Genomic DNA, 19,504 nt, shown 5'->3' with positions numbered 1-19,504 from the left:
TATTGGAATCCATATATAGTGATATATATACATACACTTGCATTGATTAAGAGAGAGGACATAATTACCTTTTCTTCGACTGGATCACTAATGTCAAAACGAAGTGGGTCACGAAATGACATCTTGACTTACAGACCCACGGCAGAATTTTTGTCTTTGGATTTGGAGATGACAGTAGGGGCATTCCTTTGGTAGTTGTGTATTGATGTTAATTAGGATGAAACAAACAGGTGTTTTATGTTTAACTGGTAAATCATGTAGAAATATGTAGACCTGATGTGCGAGATAGCGTGTAAATACCAGGAGTAGTGCGTAGCGCGGGGGACAATAGTCATTATACAGAACCGTGATGGTTATCCGAAAGCCGTCTCACAAAAAATACAACCAACTGCATCAGGATTGTGGAACATTGTAGGTTTTTTTTAAAAAAAAATATATTTTCCTGTGTTGCAGAAAAGGTGATCGGGAGGGTCAAGAGACAATTCTGTTATCTAATTTTTGCACAGATGGTGGTTCTAATATGAAGAATTTGCACCCATGAAAATTCTTTAAATCTAAAGTATTGCAAACATTGAAACTTTAATTGAAATATATGACAGGAAAACTTCATAACACACTTAGACATCAATGAAATATATTTATGTTGTATACTCCACTACTAAGAGCTGTTGACAGGCAAACTATTGTCCTGGTGAGGAGATCAGAAGGAGCTGGACCTGAACTTGTTGCCCCTGTTGATAAGTTTTTATCTCCTGCACCAGATGGCTTATCCCTTTTGTTGTGTCCATGTACATACACCTAATCAACTTCCTCTCTCAAAGAGAGGTATAGTTATATTTATAGAATGCATCATTGTGGACATTGAAAGTGAGAATAATCGCCAATATGGTTTGTTTAAAGCTTATAAATATGTCGCGTCATCTAATACAGCTAATTCATGTTTTATTTTTCGGAGCCTGACATGTTGGCAATTTTGAGCTCTACTCTTTTTTTTTTATTTTAAACATGTCATAAAGCTTTAATTTCAATTTCCTGCCATATTAAATGTGATTGCCATTTTTGTTGTTTGGCAAGCGTTGTAAATGTTTATGCTTTGTATAAGCTTGAAGACAGAGTAAAATGACAAAAAAAAGTATGTTGTCATTTTTTGTTGTTGTAAAAACAAAGGGTTTTGGAAGTTCAAAAGAATACAGCGGCATCATCAAAAGCAGTTACTGTCATTTGTGGTAATGAGGCGTCATAAGGCTGTATTTGTCACCCTAGTAAACACGGCGCGCCGTGCAGGGTGTGAATTTTTGTAAATAAATCAGGACAAGTGTAGAAATGTCAATCAAATCAATTGAAGTGATAGTCGTTAACGCGCAAAACATCTAATTAAGTTATCAATACAGAATGAATGAAGTGATGGAATCAATTTCCGATGTTCTTTTCTCATTGTGACGCATTTAGAAGGCGGTAGTAGAGTTGTCATTGTGTGCCTTAATTTAGGTATTCAAACATCGGAAATAGAAAGATATGTAAATAAATCACAGTGAAGAGAAGCAGTATTATGCTGGAGTTGTTGGACGTTTTACTTTGTCGTGATGCCAATTAACATCATGTATAATGAAATGTAATCAATTGCATAATTGTGCATTCAATTTTGACTCAAATTACATATTTAAAAAGTTGTGATAATCATGCGCCACTTCAGTAAAATGTTCAATATTTTATTTCTAATATATTTTCAAAACAAGTAGTCCCTGGAATTTAAGCCAACAAATATGGCTTAAGTAAAACTAAAACGTATTTCAGGAGAGGATTATTATTTTTTGGGGGGAGGGGGAGTTTGGGGGGTAATTATAAATTTTGATTTATATGTGGTAATTGTGTTACTATTGACTGCCTCAATGACTTCATAGTATTTGAAATGGCATATATAGTATCTCATTATTAAGTACTTGACAGATTTTTTCGTGAACTCTGGTTTGGCAGTGCAAAATTTATTTGGACCCATTAAGTCAGAGAGTACACGCAGGAGGAAACAAAGAGTTTTGATGCTTCACAGGGAAAATTTTCTGCACTTTTAACATGTTTAAGAACTCTTTAGATGTTTTGAAATGAAAATCATGTTAAGCTTGTCACTCACCCCTTTGAACAATGTCTTTTCAACTGAAAAGTTGTGTAATGGAGGAATAAAGGTTTTGACAGTGTTTTTGTTTTGATGGGGATGACACGATTTGCAAGACTGACCAGGAAATACACAGAAGAGTTCATGAATACTGAAAAATCCCTAAAAGTCACACCTACAAGCGCCTGGCGCGCGCACGTCAGAGACCAGCAACCAATTGTCACAATGTTTACACCGGGCTAAGGTTGACGAACCGGGGCCTTTAACTTTTGGGGCGTCTTATTTAGTGACAGTAATATCCACGATGAAAGGAGGAAGACTAGTCCTTCGCTAATTGTTCAGAAGCTGTAAATTAAAATGATTAACGAGGGTCGCTAATGAACAGTTTTTGAAATATAAAAACTGAAGTGGCTGCATGATTTTGCACATTCATTGATGAGAAGTACTCTAAGCCAGTGTGCCATATTGGTATCTTTTGGTAGAGGAAACTTTGGTTAATTGGATTATCCTGTGATAGGACAACTCTGACAAGAGGAGTAATCGACAGAGATAATCCTAGTGTCTGAGCTTTTATTCATTTTTTGTTTGCTGATAAGGAGGAAAGACTGACAGTTTCAGAGCTTCATTATATTTTAACAAAGTTGTGAGAACCATTGAGATGTGTATGCCTCATGTGAACTGTAGCATCTACTGACAGAGAATTGGATATATATTGTGTTGGAGAATCCTGTAATGAGTGAACTATGAAGGACCTAGCAGGCATCCTGTGTTGTCTAGGTCTGGGGGAAAAGAGTCATGTTCTGAAGATTAAGGATATTTGGGAGGGGATTGTGCTGACCAAGGTAAGACGAGGACTCCATCCAAACTCACTAACACAGCTCTCCGATTCCATCCAAACTCATTAATTAAGCTCTCTGGTTCCATCCAAACTCACTAATAAAGCTCTCCGATTCAGCCGACTTGCGCGAGGAAATTACGAGGTTACTATTGGGTACAGGCCTAAATCTAAAATACATCAATATTTTACTCAATGCACCTCATTATAGTGTTGAAAAGGTGTTTTATTTCCTATATGAAGCCTAGTAACTACTATACCAAGATGTATTTCCAAAACTTAAGTCATATTATGCTGCACAATTATGTCATACTGCTCTTAAAAGGTCTCTTTTCATTTGGTTGATGACCAAACTTGCTAACTCGAGTACAGTTGTGAAAAGGTTGAGAGAGAAAACGGCACTTTTAAAGATGCAACTGCTCTAGGAAAAAGAGTGTCGCCACCATCAACATGGGCCTTCTACTCTGACCTGTTGCCAACGCATGCCAATGTGACATCTTCCTCTCAATGCTCCAACAGAAAAAAAAGACAAGTGTTTCAGCTTCACTTTTGAATACTTTTGGAAAGATTTCATGAAATTCTCTAAACAACAGCTGTTGCTTGCAATTAGGAAAGACATCCAGCCTTGCTTAAGTTGCTGTTTCATTGAGTTGTTATCTTGCCAATCTTAATTGATAGATCTGAATGACATCATAACCTAAATGTTCTAGTCTAGTTAGGACACACATGGTTCTCTATTTATCAGGGGGGTATTTCCTGAATGTTTAGAATTTGATCGGTCTGTATCAGTTATGATATGGCCCTGTTATTGTTAAGACTGCCAGATAATTTAACACCTATGTGCACTTCTTATACAACAGGAAGACCTGATTCAGGTAGAAAACACCTGTTGACAGATCAATGGTGGGTGATTGAGGAATATTCTTCTCTGCACAAAGATAGCCTAGGTGTAGTCAATCTACAGAATTCTGCTGTTAACATGCACAGATAAGAGAAAGGCTGTTCCTCTCCATATGTCCATGGTTATATTTATGCCAATTGTATATTCTGATTCTTTGGATTCTTTAGCATATAATCAGCTACTTGTCAGTCCCATATATAGCCTATAAAAAATTTTTTTTTTGGCATTTAAGTATGAAGGCCTTTGTATGGCATAGTATTTGATTTTATGAGTGCAGTGAAAATATTTGAGGTGGAAAACATTACCATAAATTTGTGGACAGTACAGGAGATTTAGTATTTATTAGGATCAGTCAAGATATTGAAAGTTCACTTTGAAAATTGCATCAAAAATATTAAAATGATCATAAAAATAAAATAAAGGAAATAATTAAAAACACATTAATCAGCAAGCTTTAGCTAGAATGTGAGAAAGCTGTATAGTCTAGCTGTTAAGAATAAGGAACTTGAGGAATTTAAGGGAATTAATATTCATGATGATTCACGAGGATTCCATATAATACGATTTAGAATTTAGTGGTCAGGGTAAAATTAGGTTCGCACATCATTTTAAGGATGACAGAAGCAGATTAAGGGAAGCTATAGGCTAATATGAAGACAGGTCTCAATTTCAACTTTTTTGTGACCAGTCTGTGTTTCCTCTTTTAACTTAGTCTTCTGTGGGGGGAGGGGAGAGTCTTCTGTGGGGGGAAACCCAACTGAAATGTTTTGAGAGGTCGGTTTGCTACTGATGTCCGGTAATATCAACAGGTGGAGTTTCTTTATACAGAGCATAAATATTTGGCAGGAGTTGATGGCCTATGAAAATAAGATCCAAAATTCCAAGCAGCTCAGAGAAAATATTCAAACACTTAATTATATATACATTATCAGAAAGATTTTTTTCTGGGAGTATATAAATAATCATTAATATTGAGATGAGAGGCAATCAATTGTAGGCTGGCTGGAGTCTCCAGGATTAGACTGATTGTGGGTGATGTCGACAGTCATAGACTTATCAGATCAGTATCTACTTAAAGGTCCTCAATTACTTAATTGGCTTTTTGTGTAATATGTGATTATAGGGTATTTAAAATGCTAATTCAGACTGAAGAGCAGCAGTTTCTCCTGTCAATTTTTATAGGTAAAAAGAGGGTATGGTTTAATCCAGTCATTCACTCTTTACCTACGGTCCTTGAAATTTTTGAGTTCTGATCGACGAACAAAAAGACGGAGTCGAAATCAGTGAACATCTAGTATATTAACAATCTATAGTTCTTTTAAAACGATGACCTCAAAAGTCTCTAGAGGTCAGTGTTTTTATCAATATCATATGAACTCATGAAAAACAGCTGTGAATAGATTCTGCCTCAACAAATTTCTTGTCTCTTGGAAGGGGCTTTCCTCAGAGGTGACAGGTTGTTTACGTTTTTTGCAGACCATGTTCCGGAATTTCAGTAGACTTTTGACCACAATGGAACCTGTCAAAGCTTTTGTTTCTCTGCCAGCTGGGTCATAAAGAGAATTTCGTCTCTGGCAGAGTAAAAGTGACAACTCCAGTGGTAGAACTAGCAGTATAGGGGAACGTTATTGACACACTCCGCACAATAACTGTGTTTTATTACCACCATTATTGGGTTCACGGTCACGGGGAAATAAACGGCTGCAATTACAGTTGTGTTGGTAATCCTCCCCATGATTAATTTTTGCAAGCTTAACTAATGAAATGAATTTAATTAAAAAGGTGAAGAAATGAGGATGAGGAGAAACAAATACCAATGTTGCTTAACTATGTTTGATCATTTGTAACATCACGTGTAGTTTTTATAGGCTGATGTACATTGCTCTGACATTATACACTCTAATACTAAGTACTGCAAGTCATTCTGAGGATCTCCAAAGTACATAACAAGGTGATGTCCCTTCCTGTGACAATCCGCTTTTCATGCCTCATAATCACTAATCTCTAATGGATTTCCCATTTGTAAAGGTACTTTTTAAATTTATTTTCTACTTCTATAAAATGAATTGGAGATGTTTATCTCCCCCACGACTCAGCTCCAGGGATAAAATTTTGGCATTTTTGGTCTACCATTAGATGAAGTTCTTCCCAAAAAACGGACCTCCACAAAGCAAAGTGTTTTAAAAATTCAAAAATCTAATTGAAATCAATTTTGATCTTAACGTTAACCACTGTTTTAAAATACTTCATGTGGGAGGGGAAATGTTCGACATATTTGGGATTTTCTAATGATATTATGAGTGGGTTTTGTTGTCATTTATTTAATGCATTTTGCCTGAACAAGTTCCGCAATTTGTTGTGAGCAGTAAAAAGAGAAACTGTAACAGTAAATGTCCCATAGAACTTAGGTTTAGGAATGCAGAACTACCCAGGTTAATTATCACCTGTTGTTGAAACAAATAAAACTGATTATTAATTGTCATTAACTAGGATCAGGGTCCTCTGTATTCAAACTGTCAAGATTTTTCTTGCCCAATCAAAGCATTCTTTTTATTGGTCAGATTACAACACATTAATTAACTTGTTATCTATGAAGTCAAATTGAGGCAAGGAATTAATAGGTCTTGTCTCTGTTATGATTTGCTAATTACTATGACCCGGTGTCAGTTGCATGTACACTCTCAAACCTTTCAGAACACAGCAGACACCTGTGCACTTTTCTTACTGTTGATTGCAGAAACACGAAGTGCTGGAAAAGTCATCTAAGGTCTGAAAATGACTGTCATGTCATTAGCATTCGGTCAGGATTTCAAAGACAGAAAAAACAAACTATATACATGATCAGGAAGAAAGTTATTACATGTCCATGACTGTATGAGTGATGGCATCATTACAGTGGCCATCAGGGGAGACAATTCTTCCTTCTGCTAATTACCTCCCTTTATGAAATGTTTATTTTTGAACGTTATGTTTAAATATAACTATGAGTCAAGGAATATGATTGGCTGAAATAGCCACTTAAAGTACAGGTTACCCTAAATGCTTTATGGTTTTGGTTTGGAAATGGGGTCTTTGGATGATATAATTAATTAACACTGGCTAATATATTCTGGTTCATGCTCTGGTAATGAGAATTTGGGCTTTAAGGTATCTAGCATTTCCTGTGCATTTTCTATGATAATGAAGTCGGTGCTTCGGAAACCAAGAACAAGCAAAAATGAGAGAGAGAAGGAGAGAGAGATTGTAGTTTGACATTAGTTGAACTGGACATTAGTGGTATTATATTGCATGCCTCTTTGGTTACTTTATACCATTGAGCCGTCCAGTCGAGTAAAACTCATTTCTGGAGAATATTAGAGTTCATTTACTCCTAGAAATCAATAGCTTATTTGTAGAAAATGACAAAGAATGAGCCTGCAGACAAAGGAAGATGAGCAGAAGGAGTCATATGATGTGGGGTTGTGGCTTATTTCTGATATTATTAAGAAAAGAGATGATGTATAAGCCTTTATTTGTAAGGAATGAGGTACCTCCGCTCCGGGGAATCTTTGCATCGAGATCTACTGCATGCACTGCATTGTTTCTTCAAAAGTTGGCAATATTTATTGCATGACATGGGAACAATAATGTTTCTGTGTTATTTAGAAAAGTGTGTTTAAGATGATAGTGATCCAGGATTTTGTATGTAACAAGTCGAGCTCCTGGGATAAATATTGATGTACGTGTTGGCTGGATTCAAAATAAGTTCATAGGTTCATAGGATCAGCTCCATGTTAGGATCCCCTCCTCAATGTTCACAGTTTCAGCTTCATTTGGTGATAAAAAAATTTTCAAGGAAGGTATAGAGTATTGATTTATTTTACCTTAATGCCTCAGCAACAGGGAACCAATGTCTTCCTGATGTCTCCCTTAACGAGAAGCCGGGCTCAATAACCCTGTGACAAATCAGTATGGTGTGAACTGTGTTACTAACAGGTTTTATTTCACCCTCTGACTTCAGGAGGTATGTAAAATAGTTTTCATATATTTAAAGTAAAGTTCGTAGGTGTGATATTTTAAGTAATAAGTAAACAGTTTCTGCATAATTTGACATTTTTTGTCTCTTACTCAATTCATTGAAAGAATCATTTGCTGACTGTGAATGAACAAGCAATTTACTGGTTAAATTTTGCCGAATTTCATATGGCATTCAGGAAATGGCTACTTTGAGGCCCTATGAAAATATTTATGGTCGGCACCTTCAATATTCATTAATGATTATCTTTACAATAGTTTATCCTGTAGGAATTGCAAATCATCCATGGATGTAAGAATGCCAATAATCCATTCCCTTTGTCAAACTTAACTGTGGATAGCATGTCATAAAATAGCAGTGAAAACAGTTTTTTGGGGGAGAAATGAAAGTAATTGCTCATTGATTTAGTCAGAGATGTATGGGAGCTAGCTTTCCTGGTAAGCCAATGGGCAAACTATGGTCCAAGAGCATCTCGTTATGCTGGCAGAAGATTAGAAAGCAGCAGATACGTTGATGGTAAATTTGATTATTTGTTCTTTATGAATGGATTTGGAGATCAGTTCATATACCACTTGGGTTATCCACTGAATTGTGTGCCCGTTTGATATATTTTAGCAATCGCCCATCAGGTGTTTTTTTGACCAGACGGGAACAGCTTGATGTCCTCAGAGTGCAATGATCTATTGTATAAAGTGATATATTTACTGTGTACATCTTTTCAGAGTTTACGATTTGTAAACAGGATATATCAAAAAGGAACCTTTATAAAAACTGACCCTTGAAAAAACTTAATGGAACAATTGAAGCTTGATGACCATTCCATGAGATGGACCAAGAGTACTGTTTTCAACAAAAATTAAAATCGATATTAGAACATCAGTGGAATTTTGCCTCATTACCTTGCAGATAATGTGGTAACAGGTTTGACTGTATGCCATGAGGCCTGATATGAAATCTGTAAAAATATTGGGATTCTCTTTGATCTTCTAATTGATATTTGATATTACAGTATATACACAAAAGCTAGAGTGCTAGTGGCCACTGAGTGAAACGGTTTTGAAAAATGAAATAATTTTAGAAGTTCTGAGGCCATATGTCAGTTGATGGGGTCCTGGCTGACGAATTTAGCTGAAGGGTGGTTTGCATCTGTAAGATTGCCGTGGAGATTAGACATAGTGATGTAACGGCCGATACAAAAGTCATCCATCACACAACGTAAAAAGAATTTCAAAATTTTGGGGGGTTGGAAATAAATTATGACTTATGACTGCACTGGGGGAAAAAAGCAGGATAAAAACCTGCCTTGAACCAACCAACTGTTGAATGATCCAAGCTGTCTACTGCTGATCATAGTCTGATGAAGCTGGCATCCGATCAGCTAACCCAGAATCACATCAAGGAATTGTGTGCAATATTGAAAGACTGAATGAAAAACAAACACCATGGTGTCATGAAAAAATCAAACCGAAAGAAAAACAGAACTTATTATGCAACTTGTACACGGCTGCTATTGGATGTATCTGAAGGTTGTCTGTGATTAGATTGAAGACAAACTATCTTTGTGTGTAAGCTTGAAATACTTTCTGGGACACTGAAGATGGTAAGCATCTAAGAACAGTCTGTCTGGGTGCAACTGTTGCACAAAGAATGCGCTGTCCATGTACAAAGGTGCACGCTTCACCACCAGCCAGACGTCACCCCCTCTGATAAAATAGAAATCTATGTAGTTTCTGGTCTAGCTATCATTGGGGAATGAATCTGTAAACGAATTGAATTAAAATCTGCACAGGATAGGAGAAAGGTCTGGTGTCTTAGAAAATTACGGTACAAATGAAATCTGTTTTTCACTCAGTTTTAAATTCACAGTAAAGTTATTTGTATTTCATTTCAAAGCTATATAGTTACATTATCTTCACTGTAATTTTTAATTTCATTGATGTTATCCCTCGGCGAAGAGGCAGCCACCTCTGAATTTAATTGTGGAAAAGATTGGGCCTGTTTTGGGTTATGTAATATTGGATATTAGGCTCTGGGTTCACCATAACTCTGTGGTCTCTCTGCTCATGGTGTCTGGTTATTACCCAAATTACACTGCATACTGTTTTATTAATTTGCTGTGGAATTGTTCCAATCAGGCCATAATTATGATTGGCGCTAGTTTGAATTAGAGGCTTTTAAATATAGAAAGGAACCCACTGACATCATCAGCAGGAGCTGAAGGAAGTGATGAGTTGTATGAGACAGATTGCAAGTGCCAAAAATCTTGTAGAAAAAATAATTGTACATGAGATTGAATGCATGATTTGCAATCACTCTGCTACTTGAAAAATGTGAAATAGGAAAACTATTTCTACCTCTCTGAACTGGTCTTTATTATAATTGTAGCGGTATTTACAGCACACTCGGTGTATACGCAAGTTGGTCTTCAGATTTGTTTTGGTGATGGAGAGGAAGAATTGATTAGGTACTAATTATCCAGTGTTTACACAGGGCCCTTGCTGTTTGGTCAGTTGGTTACAGATGGGGGTCTCCACAGAAATGAAGAAATCACACCTTGGGGACCTTCTGCACCACCTGATGTCATTCTTAATGTAGTTCTTAAAGGATCATATATCAATTTTCTGTTGAAGTTAGTGATGTTTGTGAGATTTGATTATGATTTATGACAAAAGCAGCTAATTCTGGACTTTCGCACTTTCTTTACAAGATGGAGGAAGGGGATACTTATTTGTAAAGTTATTTAATTGCTACTAATAATGGACTGTTAAAAACAATTGGCGTTGGGAGAGAAAATAAGTGAACATTTCGGAGGTATTGAAATTTGTTTTCAATCAAAAGTTTAAATTATTACGTACTTCGTAAATTGTTTTTGAAGAATTCCATAAAAAGATTGAATATCGGTTTTGCATTATTGATATGTCAATCACTTTTTATTATGTGATCTGTTGTCTATTAGGCGTATCAAATTAAGCAGTATTTTTCTGTTAATGAATTAGCATACTTTTCATTCAATTTTACGATAAGTTTTTGTGTCAAAATCATGGAATTATGACACTAACACTTTAACACTTGAACCTGTCAAGAAAATATGCGGTAAATATTTACACCTTTGAACTGGTGTATTGATCGGTAGTCAATAATGCGCATTCCTAGAACATAGACCATGACAGAGAACCATCGCAGTTGAATGTTTTCCTTTAGTGTAAAAATAAAGCTTATGTTATGATCTAATTTCCTTTTGTCTTGGAGAAAACATCAAACGGATATTGAAATAATTCAATTTCTACAAGGAAGCTTTCTATACAGAAATATGTGCCTTTTAGAAAAGAAAAAGAAAGGTTAACCTTGAAATAGAAATTTCAATTGAAAATTCATTTTGTCATAGGGATGGAGCTCCCCCTCTGTCAATTGTGACTGTCCTTTGGGAAGAGTTTAACAGCAGATGAATGCCCATTTAGACATGTAATTAATAATTCCACATTTTCTGAACAATTCAAGCTTCCTCTTCACACAGCTGAGTGTGGAGTTCCCTTAATTATTAATATGTTATTAAACAATAGCAGTAGATGGGCTGCACTGTAAGTTAACTGTAATAATTTAGCAGGCAATCACAGACGGCCCACAGAGAATAGTGAAGCAATAGGAATGAGTAATTAGCCAGTTATTGGTTCCTTAATTGTTAAGGGATATGACCAACTGTCTGTACCCTACCTTTTTCTATAAACTGATAATGAATCAGCAGCAGGCTAGTGCTTCACCAGCACCACTAGGCTCGGAGCACCTGTTGGGTATGCTTAGAGAGCCATGACTCATTAGAACTCCTATATACCAGTTAGAGGGGAATCCGGAGTCTGACATTTGTGTCATCCAACTCCATGTTGACACAACATCCTGTCATGTTGTTGCAGTTTGTCGAGAAGATTACACAGGGAAATCAAATATTTATGTAACGTCGGTCTCCATTGTGTAATGAAGCCGGATAATTCGTTGATAATTGCTCATTATTGCAGACTTTGATTGCTTAATCCTGTTTTTCAAGAATTTTTTATTGTCTGTCAGATACTGATAAAGGAAAGTTTTATTAATACATGTATTGACATTCTTCCTCATGGAGTGAAGAGGACAGGAGGCTGCATATATAATTAATATGAAAGTTTATAAAATTCTTAGAATGTAATTTTCATGCATTTTAATTTTTTGATGTAGAATTAATGTAAGCATCTTTATGTCATTAATTTAGTATGTTATTTAATAAATAGAAATTTTCAGTCTTCGGTGAATTTGACTTTCACTTTGTTTTTCTTCAACCCTAGGTAAATGGTCAGGATTTTACTTTCACTTTTGTTTTTCTCCATTCTTAGGTAAATGGTCAGGATTTGTCACAAGCAAGTCACGAGGAAGCAGTGGAAGCGTTCCGTGCGGCGTCCGAGCCAATCACCGTCGAGGTTCTTAGACGTGTCAGCAAAAATAAAATGAAAAACACCCCACCGACCATGGTGTCCACATCTACCCAGACTGAAGAGGAGCTCTATGGGAGACCCCCCACCCCACCGTTCTTCACCTATTCCCCAGGGTAAGGATTTGTAGCCATTTTTACTTGCATGCTACATTGGCAATCCATTCTTCACTCCCCCTCCCCACACAATCTAAGGACTGGGAAGTAATTTTTATGGGATATGTCTGTGAATAAGGACCTGCAGCTACTCTGGAGTGTCCATTCATTTCCTTCCGGTTTCTGGAGGTTGAAGCTTTTGATGCTATTCATTCCTCCCCAGGCCCTTTCCTACCTCAAAGTATAGGGACTTGTATATATACTTTGGTGAGGGTGGGGTGTCAATGAAATTGTGCCTGTGCCACCGCCCCCCTTCCCACAGTTCCTTGGGGCTTTGGATAGCAGAGATACACTTGTAAAGTTCTGCAAATTACCACAGATTGTCTCAATCATGACATGCTATTGTTGGGGGTTAATTGAAGGGAAGAAATAAATGATAAATGAATTGTAATTGTTTCTTAACCACCCTTACTGAGAATCTTGGAGCTGGATAATTATGTTTTATTACCATGATGGTTTGATTGGCACTTGGGTGCCCTAACTCAGGGAAAGAGCTTTATTCCCATGGCAACCATAGGTAGGGGAAGAACAGATGCCCATGGTATTTATTCTGTTGTTTTTTTATGTAAAGAAAATAGATAAACCATGGATGAAAATTGAGATTTTTTGCATGTACAGTGAGTTAACCGTTTATCTAAGAAGAAGGGTGTTGGATACAATTTATGAGTGTGGATTATTAACATTCTCAAGATGAAGGAGAGCCTCAAGATAGGGGAGGGGGGTGTTTGAAAAAAAATGTGATTTTTAAAATTACAATCTCATTAGCTGTTACTGACACACTTGCTTTTTTTCTTGGTAATGTTCTTATGTATTTGAAATAAATCAGGGAGGGTAACTGTTTTGGATGATGTCCATTTAGGATTAAAACATCTTTTAGGGAACACATTAAGGGCAATTTATTTATGACCTGTCTTAGTTTGAGATATGAACATTGTACTGCATGAACAGATTGCAGTCTTCATCTGTAAGCCATCACTCAGAAAATACTAATGAAATGTTCTAAAAACAGAGCTTAAAGAACCAGGCTTACACGTTCTGATGTAGAAATGGTTTTCTTTCAATTTTATAGTCTGCACAATATCTCTCAGCAGAGGAAAGAATTTGGCCTTTTTTCTGTGTTTTGCCAAAATCAAAACAATGTTTCTGGGTTATTTTTTCTTCTTCTTCATATGCTGATGAAAAGATGCTGATTGTTTTGTTAAAGCTTATTGTATTTTCAAAGGGAATATGAATTGATCATTTTAATCATAAGATTGCAGAACACATAGTTATCATGTCTTCAAAGTGTTGAAAGTGAACATTTGATTAGACTTTTTTTTGTTTTGAAATTCTCTTTCCTCTTTCAAGAACATAGATCACTTCAATATTTTTATAAAAAAAAAAGAAGAAAGTCGCCCAGTCTGCAGGTATTAAAACAGAAGCTCCTCTAGGATAGTGTGGCGCTACCTGGTCATGGCCTGGATTATCTTAGAAGCCATTAGACCCAATATGCATCAACTCATAAAATCCCACATCAAAGGTTCAACTAAATGTTGCATTAACTTTCATTTGACATTTTTACATTTGATTTGGAATTTGCCCTCCCATGAACAAGAAGGTTAACAGCTTTTCCTTTCAGCCATGCAATTTGTTGAGTCTCTCCTGAAGATAGTTTTTTCCTCTTCAAGTCTAACATTGCATAACAATGGCAGATTTTTTTCTCTATCATAATGGGAATCAAAATCTAAGTAATCCTAGGTTATTGTGATAGTTATTTTGTATGTTAATCAGCTCTATATCAAATATGAGATAAAGATCTAGCCCTTATAAAATCAACAACAAAAATAAAAATCCAGCACAAGACGTGATTGCTTTCTGTCTTATCATGATGACACCATTTTGTAGGGAGGAATGTAGGGGACAATTTGTATACCGCATTTTTGGGACAGTTCGTTCTTGTTTGATTAAGGGCAGTGTGTAGCCAGTAATCTTTTTTAGTTTGTCTGCTGGTCAGCATGAGGAATAGACACACACTCAGTCTCTCTCTCTCTGCCACTTCCTTCAACACAATCAAATTCATTTATCATATGTCAGACTAGGCTTCTGAAATCTGATAGTTCCAGTTATTTCAACACCAATAAATGGTCATTTGTTATCACTACTACAAAAGTTTCTGTGGCAATATTTGAAGGAGTATGTGATTTTTAAAAAATGTCTTTGTTTAAAGACAGACTGGTGCACTGAAGGCCTTGAATTTGATGGAAGCCCAGGTAGACAAGGCAATACATCACAGAAATTAAACATTGTCAGTCATTCTTATGGTAGTTTAATACAGATATCCGACAGGGTTTTTACTTTTTGTGCAGTTAAAGTTGACTTTCACAACAGAAAAGGTGTACAGGTTTCATAATCCTAAAGTGGTTTAGTGGCGCCAAACTCCTCGTTTACAAATGCAGATGTCATATAAATTAGGAAAGTAGATTTGTTTTGTCGCTGTTTCTCGCAGTCCAATAGACATTGCTAAACTTGCAGGAGTTTACAAAGATATCAAACTATGCTGATTTTTAAAAAAAAACCAATCATCTCCATTGAGTAATTGCCTTGCTTGCACTGTTTTCTTCAACTGATGATATGTTTTTGAGCATTATATGATTTTCTTTGACAGTCTATACCAGGCCGGCACTAGAAGACCCCTAGCCTTTTCCCCCAGTACGGACATGGGACTAACAGATATAGAAATGGCACACAACCTGGATTATGATGATCCATACTTCGATGACAGAGTGGGATATGAAATGGAGTACGAGGTATTGAATTATGTTTTCTGTTTTACTGTTTAGTCATTTGTCTTGGACAAGATAATCTAGGAAACCTTAGTGTGCAGTCCCCAGTGTGTGTATTATTATTAAGTGTCTATATTTGAGCTGCAGACCAACACCATTTTAAAGTGAATTATAAAGCAATCAGTATTTGTAAGTGTCATAATCGGAACAGCTGACCATGCCTTAGACTGAATATAATTGTCATTCTGGAAGTTTTCTTTGTCACCATGGTAACCGAGACTCCACATTTGGTGAACATCAGAGTTCCCTGTGGGTTTGACCCTTGTAAAAATGTCTGCCTTTGTTACACAGCCAAATGATTTAATGTCTCCCGAGAGGAATTATATTGCAAGTGATATAAGAAGACCACAAAAAAAATATAAAAAGATAATTATATAATGACTCTTTAATATTCCTATTTTTCTGCTGTCAGTCGGAGTAAAAAAAGATAACGATTATCCGTTTGACTAATGGTGTTTAATTAGACTGAACTCGACACTCTGTTCTCCAGTATCAAAAAACCACGCACTACTGAAGTGTGGTAATGTTACGCTGAGGTGCAGAATTACCACAGATTAGTGACAATACTATATTGCATCCTTTTTTCTCTCTCCATTTTTCTTGATTGACACAAGCTACCCTTTTTTTCTAGCGGGAATGCATCAGATTAACACGGCTATAGGTGATCTTCTGCATTGTCCTGCGACTGTTTAAGAGTATGAGATTATAGTTGTTATTTGAAATAAAATATATTAATCTGCTCAACCTTTCGGCCTCTTTGCCATCTATAAGCCTACATGATGCCTTTTTGTGCAGACTTCTGGACTTTTATCTTCCGCTCATCGTGGCCTTGGAGCCCCTCATTTGTAAAGATATCTGGCTTATAATACATGGGTATAGATTACCGATTTCATGCAGAAATGTGAGATAGCTAGGGTAGGCAGGCCAGGACCTATCTAATTAATGTTTATAGGTGTAACAATCGCATGTTCTCTTCTTGTCTTGAGAAAAATAAATTCTCAGCTTGTAATTGATTATTTTCGGATAAAAACGGCTTTCTTTGTTCATTATTGAAATAGATACCCTATCACTTCATGTTAGACTCAGATGGTTAGTCTCAAAATTCATTCATGAAAAATCACATTTGTCAAAGATAAGTGAAATGTGTGCAATCAGATAAAATGACTCCACCAGCTGCTTGGGGTATGGAAGACAAGAATTAATTTTAAAAAAAAAAGAAATCCTTTCCTACCAAACAAGTGTTTGTCTTGAAATCTTGTGAGCTTGGAAATGTTGTTTCCCCAGTAATTATAGAGAGAATCTACATAGTATAGAATGCTTACATATATTGTCTACACCTCATGAGTAACGTCAGATGTTCTGACATGAAATATCTTTTCTTCTGTCCAGGTTGTGTTTAATCCTAATCTTTGACCCAATGCCATGTTCCTGTAGATAAGTTTGTCAATGGAGTCTCTCCTAATCAAAGAGTCATCTTGTGTCTCGGTTTGTTTAAAGAAAAGTGTATCGTTTAGCTAAACATTTGTGTTGAATCAGCATTCATTGAAAAGTGAATTTGCAAATGTTAATGCAACATGTTGCATCTGCTGGTATGGTTTGATCTGTAGAGCTGTGTTTTGTGAGATAAATTGTGTCTGGAAGCTGTGCCCCCAGAGAATTGAAATATTGTGACAAAAAAATAGATAACTGTAAAAATCTACGCAAATACAATGTGTTCAGTTATCTAGTCCTCTTCTTGAAATGTGCATTGTCTAAACGTCTGTAAAGAATACTATCTGCGATACTTCAAAACATTCAGAGGTGAGCAGTGCTCTGTTGATCATCTAGTACATGTATTTTACATTCAGAGGTGAGCAGTGCTCTGTTGATCATCTAGTACATGTATTTTACATTCAGAGGTGAGCAGTGCTCTGTTGATCATCTAGTACATGTATTTTACATTCAGAGGTAAGCAGTGCTCTGTTGATCATCTAGTACATGTATTTTACATTCAGAGGTGAGCAGTGCTCTGTTGATCATCAGTTACATGTATTTTCTGTAATATGTCCCAATGTGCTTCTACAGGATTGACCATTCACACTGCTACTTAGACAGTTCATGCTGAAAGAAAAAAGAGCTTCATCACTTCTGGAAATTTAAACACATTTATAATTTGTTTGAAAATAATCCAAATACAGATTCCATGGTCATGTTTCCTTATTTTTTATGTTGAAGAAAACCCGAATTCAGGATATTTACCGACCTGAAAGTTTGTTTTAATAACAATAACCCTATTCCATTTCTATCCTTTGAACATGCTCTTGCTGCCGTGAATGATCAGCTTCAGCTCTGTTTACTCTGCGGATCACACAACACTGATTATAACTCAAATAGACCCGGTACACCGAGTTGTACACGAAGGTGTCCGCCGCTGTTGACAAAGGTGTTTAATAACAACTCATTCCCTCACCTAAACAAATTGTGCAAATACTCCAGCCATTGATTGCCCTGATATTCTGTGATATTGTTAATTTTTAAGCAGACCATTTAGAAGGTTGATAGCTCGATGAGAGACTGAATTGTTTTCAAATGAACAACATCAAAAGAGGTTTCAAGTAGACATTAGATCTTGAGGATCTGCTTTTGTGCTTTGAAGGTGTGGCTCTATTTTCTGTTTCAGTGTTTGTAAACATCCAAAGTCATCACTGAAATCTGTGTTTGTATGTTTCTGGTACTCGTTAGACAACGGATGACTCAATATCTGAGGGTATCATTTAGATATCGGGTTGTGAAACAGCAAGCACCATCGATAAGAATAGAAACTCTCTAGATGATCACACCAATGATATAATTCTGTACAAAGAACAAAACTTTATATGAAGTGTCAGGGGTTAATCCAAGTGTGGGAATATTATATCCATTGTCCTGTCAGTATTATCTGTTTACAGGAGGTACAGATGTATTAATTTACTGTATTGTGTGTTTACAGGAAGTTCTATATACTGTAATACAGATTCTTCTGTTTACAGGAGGTGATTTTACACAGATCGGTAGAAAACCAGAAGCTGGGCCTCACTCTGTGTTACGGATCCCTGGAAGATGAAACCACAGACATCTTTATCAGTGAGGTAAGACACCCTTTAGAGGATGGGGAGGGGGGGGGGGGGCATTATCAGTGAGGTAAGACACCCTCTGGAGGATGGGGAGAGGGGAGGGGGCATTTCTGTCATGGTAGTTCAGGTTAATCTTGGATCCTTGGTTTAAGTGATATGGTCATGGAAACACGGGCCTGTTTAAACCTATCATTATCTGGTGTACTGTCGGATGTTGAGGGGATATTGTCCAGTGCATCAGCTGTAGATGGAGTGGACACTTCAAGCTAATGGGATTTACTTGTTGCTGATAAAGGACAGTTTGGACAAGCAGAGGGTGTACCAAGAAACATTCAACAGCACTTCAGTACATGGAACTTGTAATGTCCTGATTGTTATTTAGGGAATAATTATCATCTGTGCTTTTTCTCAGGGGAATTAGGTGTGAAAAGAGTATATCTACACTTGTCTTTGAGAGTATGACATGTTGCGAGCCGGCTGTATGCTTTCACACAATACTCCACATGTAAAGCTTGCATAGGAAGGATGTCATTGCAGTTCAAGAACTTTAGCCCAAGTCAAGAGGTCATCTGCATTGCATTAGCCTTCTTTTAAAGGTGGTTTTGGCCTCTGATAAGTGGATGCCGGTTTACCTGTTGGTACTTCATTGGTCATAGTAAAATGCCGTTGAGATATCCGACTACCATCTTCATAAACTGGCCATGTTTTGTTTACATTATACCTAAAAGGTGGACAAGAGTTTAGTGTTATGCTATTAAGGATTGTGATGACGTTTGCAGTGTTTGTAATATTGTTGGACTGAGGTAAACCACAGGTAACACTGTCTCATTCTTCCTGTAAACTGATCATTGTAATGGGACTGTGATAGATGAGTTTGAAGGTCTGTGTATCAGTTCCCTTTATTTATTTCTCTCCTTCAGAAATGGAGTGCAAAGGGTCATCCTGTTATTAATAATCTGACTCCTAGTCAAAGCTTCCCGAGTGTAAGCCCACAGAGGTTAGTGGTCGACTTCCTAGGGTCAAAGATTCAAAAGACAACACCCCCAAGTGTCTGATTTCTCTTAGCACACTCAAAGAAGATAATGGCTGCATGTCCAGAACCGTTAACGAGAAGGAA

The 19,504-nt window shown here is 36.6% G+C and overlaps 1 protein-coding gene across 3 annotated transcripts in view; it reads left to right on the top strand.

Moving 5' to 3' along the window:
• The window catches only part of LOC125655338 (E3 ubiquitin-protein ligase PDZRN3-B-like), a 98,893-nt gene that overhangs the window by 62,030 nt on the left and 17,359 nt on the right, over positions 1-19,504 (top strand). For 2 of the 3 annotated variants that reach the window (XM_048885598.2, XM_048885597.2), the window contains exons 4-6: positions 12,223-12,434; positions 15,118-15,259; positions 18,304-18,402. In XM_048885598.2, the coding sequence (XP_048741555.2) occupies positions 12,223-12,434; positions 15,118-15,259; positions 18,304-18,402 (453 nt within the window). Of the gene's footprint in view, positions 1-2,101; positions 2,953-12,222; positions 12,435-15,117; positions 15,260-18,303; positions 18,403-19,504 lie in introns of those variants that run through there. The other variant, XM_048885599.2, reaches the window with a different exon arrangement.

The sequence above is a fragment of the Ostrea edulis genome, chromosome 7, assembly GCF_947568905.1.
Source record: "Ostrea edulis chromosome 7, xbOstEdul1.1, whole genome shotgun sequence".
Lineage (NCBI taxonomy): Eukaryota > Metazoa > Mollusca > Bivalvia > Ostreida > Ostreidae > Ostrea > Ostrea edulis.
This window is presented reverse-complemented; position numbering and strand designations above follow the sequence as displayed.